Raw genomic sequence first — 7166 nt, 5'->3', positions numbered from 1 at the left:
TAAGCGTGTTACTCATAAGCCGAAACTTCGTTACACGCTCATCGAAAATGAAACTTATCCAAGCCGTAATGTAATCGAGCAAGTGTCTCCACCATGGACTTGGACTACAATCTGCGATCTACAGTCTTTATGCATTTCGTAGGTTGTTACTTATATGGCATGCAGAACCGCCAAAGTGTGGAAGCCATTCCCCCAAGCCGTAATGTAATCGAGCAAGTGTCGAAGATTTAGGATAGAATTTCACCATGGAATTGGACTGCAATCTACGATCTACAGTCCTTATGCATTTTGTAGGTTGTTACTTATATGGCACGCAGAAACACCAATGTGTGGAAGCCATTCTCGAGTAATCGACGAACACGTAACAAAAGCTCTGTGGAAGTGCGGCGTTTTCTACCTTTCTCTTGCTTTATTCATAACATTACGTATTTTTTCAATAGCATTACCGTTTTTTGTTTGAACACGAAAAAATACAAAAATGAGCACTTGCACAATTTCACGCAATACAAACGTGGTCACGTGCTCCAACTCTCCCTTCTGATTTCGCTCGCGCTCACAGCGGCTATTCGCGAGTCTCATGTGCTAACTCTAGTATTAAGGCATTTCATACCCTCTTCGGAATCTGGTATATATGGGAGATGTTCAGAAGAGGACCCCTGGACAATCATGATTGGATTATTGTTTATTTGTTGACCTTGGTCAACGACTAACTATTTTAAAGAGAAAAATGTTTGCTGAGTCTGTTTCATCTGACCTGCTTATTACTGTATACTCAGTCTAGCGTTGTTATTTTTACTTCTTTGTCACACACTCCTGGTGAAGTAACTTATTGCCCGGTCATTATGGAGATACACTTCAGTTCGTTGGATTTAGTCGAGAATGCAATTAGCATACGTTTGCCAGACTATAATCCCCACGACCCCATGGTATGGTTTCACCTGGTGGATGCCATTTTTACTACCGGACGTATCACTTCTCAAGTCACCCGTTTTTCCTATGTCGTCCAGCATCTTTCTAGTGATGTGGCAACAGAGGTAGAAGATCTGTTGGAAGATATCCCCAAGGAAAATTCCGCTGACGCTCTCCGAGCGGTCATCATCCTTATGACAGATAAGTCGAAAAACGGGATGCTAAAGGATTTATTAACCACAGTCGAACTTGGTGACAGGTCGCCGTCACAACTGCTTCGCAATATGCGCAGCCTTCTCTGCGGCCGTAAACTAGCGGTATAAATCGTGGCACAACCATGGCTCGACAAACGTCCACCTCCATGTCTCGTGTGGTCAACGCTTTCGTTGATGACCACAGCTTAGAGCAGCTAGCTCAAATATCGGACAAAACCTACGAGAACTACCCCAGTCATCCTGTTAACTCCGTTTCCTGCCCTATACTGACTACGTCCACTGGCTGCGATCCAATACCTTCTGCCATTTTGCAACTACGAACTGGATTTGATACTCTGACCAATTGCCTACAACGGCTCGAGATCGACAAACATAAACCACTTTCACGATCCCGATAACTATCTCGTTCCCGTCCTTCTTAAGTGCTGGTATCACAACTCTTTCGGTCCTAAAGCACACAAAAACCAACCACTTTTTCCTTGAAGCCGCGTCCCAACAGCTCTTTAGGCATCTTGGCCAGTCAGTAACGGCGGAGACTGTCTGTCGCCCTCTTCGCACTAGCCGCCTATTCCACATCACCGAGCGCCCAAGTGGTTTATGTTTCCCCATAGATACGGGAGTTAAAGTAAGTGTGCTACCACATAAGAATCCACTACCCATTTCTGCTTCTTATTCGTTGCAAGCCGCCAACAGTATTCGCATCGCCACATACGGCGAACGTTCTCTCGCACCTGTCCTCGGATTGCGACGTGCGTTCAAGTGGATTTTCTTTTTGGCCGACGTCCAAACCCCTATCCTTGGCGCAGGCTTTATAACCCACGACGGCTTGTCGACGTTCGACACAAACGTCTCGTAGACATGTCAAATTCCCTAACAATCCACGGAATTAATGCCTCAACTTCACCCAAATGTAACTGAGTTGTCTTTCCTGATTCCAATTTCGCCGACTTAGGATTGTTTTACCCTTACTCATCCGTGTCAGTACACTCAACCGGTCACCCATTCCATCGTTCACCACATCCAGACAAGAGGTCCTTCTGCCCATACCGACCCCGTCGACTTTATACGGATAAGCTCCAGATCGCAAAACACGAGTGTGAACGAATGCTCGAACCCAACATCATCCGCATTTCATCGAGTCACTGGTTGTCACCTCTATATAGGGCAACCGGGAAATCTAAAGGCGATTTGAAACCTTGTGGAGATTACCGTTCTTTCAATAACGCCACTACCCCAGACGGGTGTCCCATCCCATATTTTGCAAGCACCTTATGCCACAAAAAACATTTTCTCTAAGCTCGATCTTGTACCTGCATACTACTACAACATAACCCTGGCCCAGGATGACATCCCTAAAACAGGGTCACAACACCGTTTGGCATTTTCGAATTCACGCGTATGCCATTCATTCTTCTAAAGGCAGCACAAACGTTGAAACGTTTCGTGGACGAAGGTTTAAGTGATGGCCTTTTGTGTATGCCCATATCGGCGCCGTACTTCATCAAGTTGTTAACAACGCACCTCAACCACTAGCCTTTTTCTCGCAGAAGATGCAGGCTGCACAAACGCGTTAAAGTACCTTTGGTCATGAATTACTCGCCACTGACCTTTCTATTCGCCATTTCCGGCACTTATTAGGAGTTAGATCGTTCGCCCTTCAAACCGATCACAAGCCACTTACGTATGCGTTCAACGTCATGTCTGATCGATATTCACCAGGCTAGGTACGTCATCTAGACCATATTTCTTAATTTACTACCGACAATGTCGTCGCAGACGCCCTATTCTGTCCGGAAAAAACATTCTTTACTCATCCACGCAGATCGACCTAGCCAAGTTTTGAACCTTCAGCATGGTGATACTATTTTGCCCATTCTATTCTTCCCTTAATTCCAGCTCTTTTCAGTCCCCTTCTCCTCCAGTCTTGGACCATTTTTTGTGATATGTCTACCAGCGCGACTCGCCAAATCGTCTCCGAAGCTTCACGACGGGTTGTTTATGACCACTTTCACGAAGTTTCTCATCCAGGAATCAGAGCAACAAGGAAGTTGATTAGCGCAAGCTTCGTGCGGACCTACATGAATAAGGATCTAACATCCTGAGCAAAACGGTGCATCAGCTGTCAATTCAGTGAAGTAACTCAGCATACGTACTCACTTCTTGGCTCATTTTCACTTCCTGATGCTCGGTTCATGCAGGCTCATCTTGATATTGTTGTTCCACTTTCCTCTTCAAACGGTTTCACCCATATTCTTACCATGCTTAATCGTTTTCTCCGATGGCAAGTAACTGTACCAATTTAGGATGATTCAGCTGGAACGGTATCTTTTTCGTTTTTTCAGCATTGGGTGAGTATCATTGGCATACCTTCCACCGTCACTACCGACCGCGGTTCACAATTTCAGTGTAATCTCTTCCCTTAGTTTCCTACAATATTCAGTTTCCATCATATTTCGATCTGTTTCAACGGTATGGTTGAGCGCTTCCATTGCTACCTCAAAGCTAAACTGGCTACTCAGATGGACGCATCTTCATGGTTCTCTTCTCTACTCTTTATTTTGCTTGCTGTTCGCTCCACTGTTAAGGAGGACTTCACTGTTCACCAGCCGATCTAGTATGCGGTAAAAATTCACCTTTCTCTGAATGGCGAAAAGTGCGTCCATATGTCATTTGGAGGAAACTCATCGAATGCCTTTGTTATACATGGTAAGAAAGGATCAGAAAACATCACGGGGATAGATGTCAAAAAGGATTTGGGTATCCGGGTCTCCTCAAACTTGTGCTTCTCACTGCACCATGAGAAATCGGCCCGAAAGGCATTCGCCATTTTACGGATGATCCGACGCAACTTCTCCCGTATAACTCACATGGACCTCCAAACACTCTATGGCACCTACGTCAGAGCGCTCCTGGAGTACGCCAACCAAGTTGTCTACTCAGGACGCACGAAAGACGTCACCCTCATTGAACGTGTCCAGCGAGCCGCTGCGACAATGGTTACCGGCCTCAAATCTGTGGACTACGAAACGCATCTCGCGATGTTTGATCTCTTTCCCCTGGAGTACCGTCGTCTCCGAGGAGACCTAACTCTTACTTATGCCCTTTTTGAACAAAGCTTGGCAAACAGGTGTTTCACCGTTGACCCAGAAAACACCCGGCGGGGACATAGTAAGGAAATTTTCAAGCTCAGAGCACACACATTCATTAGACAAATTTTCTTCTCATTTCGGGTAGTAGTTGCGTGGACTGACTTTCCTCCGACGGTTGTCCACGCTCCCTCTAGAACCCAGTTTAAAGCACTATTAGACATTTACTTATGCGAATCCTCGCGCTGGCAAGCATACTGCCCCGCGCTGAGAACTTGAGCAGTCTACACCCTTTTTTCACTTGTGCCTTTCAGGTGAACGACAGCCGCTGAGCGACAAGAACAAAACCGACCTGAGAAGCTCGGGCAAAAGTCTCGATCCTGCGTATCAACCCATGAATCCGTGTTTACCCGGTGAACTAACTTCCCCTTCTGGTGCACAGCTCGAATAGCCGGTCGCTTTCGTCACCCGTCTGGAGCAACATATGTCTAAACATCGTCCCACATCGATAAGACGATCAACGCGCAAAGAACACATCTAAACCGATCTCTCTTCTACACCATTTCTATTTGTCCGACATGACTCAACGAGGAGACCCCTTCAACCCTGTTTTGATGCCCCCTTCAAGGTTACCGAATATCATTCCAGATACATGTACGCTCAGTCTAGCGCTGTTATTTTTACTTCTTTGCCAAGCACTCCTAGTGGAGTAACTTACTGGGCAGCCAGACCACTACATGCATTCATATCCGATGTCATATTTTTTATTTATCAAAATCATTCTATCGATTTCAACTCGCCTCGCTCCTCCGTAAACCTGAGTCATACGGGATTCAATGGAAAATTCTACACTGGATTAGGGCATTTCTATCAGACAGAACATTCTTCGTGAAGGTAGTTTCGCTTCACTCTTCCCCAGCTCCGGTCCTCATCGGAGTTCCTCGAGGCTCCGTTTTTCTGGGCACTTCTGTTTCTGATATAGGTCAAAGACCTTCTATATGTTCTTACAAGTCCATGTCTACTTTTTTGCGGACGACTTGAAACCCTGGAGTTCCGATGTCAGCGCCAACAAAATGTATGTATATACTGTGAAGCCGTGGTCGTTGGATTAGCGCCCTCCTGTGAATGACAAGAAGTGCGTTCATATGTCATTCAGAGAAGGCCTATGTCGTGCATGGTGAGAGTGCCCCTGGAGAAATTATGATGATGGATGACAAAAACAATTTGTGTACGTGGCTCCCTTCAAATATGTCCCTGTCACTGCACTATGAGAAAGCGGCCCAAAGGGCGTTCGCCGTTCTACAGATGATTTGGTGCACCTTCTCCCCTATTATTAGCACGGACTTCCAATTACTCTGTGTCCTTCCTCAGACCGCTACTTAAGGAGCAGTGCTACACCCTTCTTTTTGCGTGTGCTTTTCAGATATATGACAGTCGCGGAACAGCAAGAACAAACCGACCAGGGAATCCTGGGTAAATCTATCGATTCCGTGTGTCAATGCATGGTTCCGTTAGCCAAACCGTTGGAATCTGACCTGAGGTTGACCTTGATGCCCTACCCGAGGCAGTTAATGGCGGATGTCTCCGGGGCGTGCTACCGATGGCTGAGGCCCGACCTGTCGCACTAAAAACTAACTCTGTGAGTTATTCTCCCAACGACTCATATGGGCACATAACTCTAGTCATTTTCAGCAGCGCAACGTAGGGGTGATCCAATTGAAACACACAAGCGATGGTCTGCAGGGCAAAACAAACAACGTACCATAGATAAGAACACCGCTAAATTAGAGCAAGAAACGGAAAACCTACACAATGATTTGGTTGATATGGATGTTGGCAAACTCATCATGCAGGCGCGCCAAGATAAAGGGCTTACTCAGAAAGAGCTAGCTACTAGGATAAATGAGAAGCCCCAGGTAAGTCGAGTTGTCTCCGAGTTGTTTACTCTTTAGGTCATTTCCGACTACGAGCAAGGAAGAGCTGTAAAGAACCAGCTAATTCTTTCGAAGATTGAGAAAGCTCTTGGCGTGAAACTCAGAGGAAAGGACAAAGGACAACCTCTTGGTGGTGCTAAGAAGAAGTGAACTTCCCCTTATGTAAAAAGTGCCTTTGGTGTTCCTGCAGAAACAAACTTCACTTTTCCAAGTTGTCTTCTAAACATGAAGTTTTGTGCGGAAACCGAATTAGGGAAAGTGCGTTTAAGGCTCTCTTCGGCCGTTAAGTGTGGAAACCTTGTTCGGTAGGATCGGCGGATAAAATTGCCTTCGACACAGTATTCTTAAGGACATTTCAATTACAATTCGGTGAGCAGGATAATACAAGCCAATTCCGCACGTGCCAATTTTACCATGTAGTGCTCATGGGGTTAGTAGGGGTATTCCACTCGATACAGACGACAGAATGCCGCTCGGACTTAGTCGTGTTTGCCCGTGATATGAAAGTTCGGGCAGGTATGCTAAACGCTGTTGATGCCCGAATGGGCGATCGTCCCATGTCGGAAATGTGGCCTACAGAAAGTGCCTGTTTCAGATGTTTCGGATTTGGTGCCTACCATCATGCCAGTCCCGAATCCAAATGGACCACATGGCCCTCGTTTACCGCTCACCAAAGCCGATCACTGTCTGCAGTTCCTTTCGGAATACCTGTCTGGACTCCAACAACGCCTTTCAATGAGCTCATCAAGTCAGAAATTAAATGAAACTATCAGGTCTGGCTCCAAATAGAGAAGAGTCTAAGGAAAGACCGAGAGCTCTGGTGGACATCGAAAGCTCGGGAGATGGAGAAGGCTTTTGCTACGGGAAACAGCCGTGTCCTTTATCAACTGATACGATCGACTGGCCCTAGGAAAGCGACGGTCAGCGAAACGATAAGTGAAAAAGATGGCTCATTAATTCACTCGCAAAAACGTCGACTGGAAAGATGGGCCGAACACTTCGAAGAGCAGTTCAGCTGGCCT

General features: G+C 46.2%; 1 protein-coding gene across 1 annotated transcript in view; it reads left to right on the top strand.

The window, feature by feature from the left end:
- Nucleotides 1–5335: 5335 nt before the first annotated feature.
- Nucleotides 5336–7166, top strand: part of T265_02682 (hypothetical protein) — a gene marked incomplete at both ends in the record, with an annotated part of 7213 nt that continues 5382 nt past the window's right edge. The window contains 4 exons of the mRNA XM_009166984.1: nt 5336–5567; nt 5903–6126; nt 6163–6277; nt 6934–7153. Of these exons, the coding sequence (XP_009165248.1) occupies nt 5336–5567; nt 5903–6126; nt 6163–6277; nt 6934–7153 (791 nt within the window). The remainder of the gene's footprint in view (nt 5568–5902; nt 6127–6162; nt 6278–6933; nt 7154–7166) is intronic.

Source organism: Opisthorchis viverrini, assembly GCF_000715545.1.
Source record: "Opisthorchis viverrini unplaced genomic scaffold opera_v5_34, whole genome shotgun sequence".
NCBI classification, from domain to species: Eukaryota; Metazoa; Platyhelminthes; class Trematoda; order Opisthorchiida; family Opisthorchiidae; genus Opisthorchis; species Opisthorchis viverrini.
This window is presented reverse-complemented; position numbering and strand designations above follow the sequence as displayed.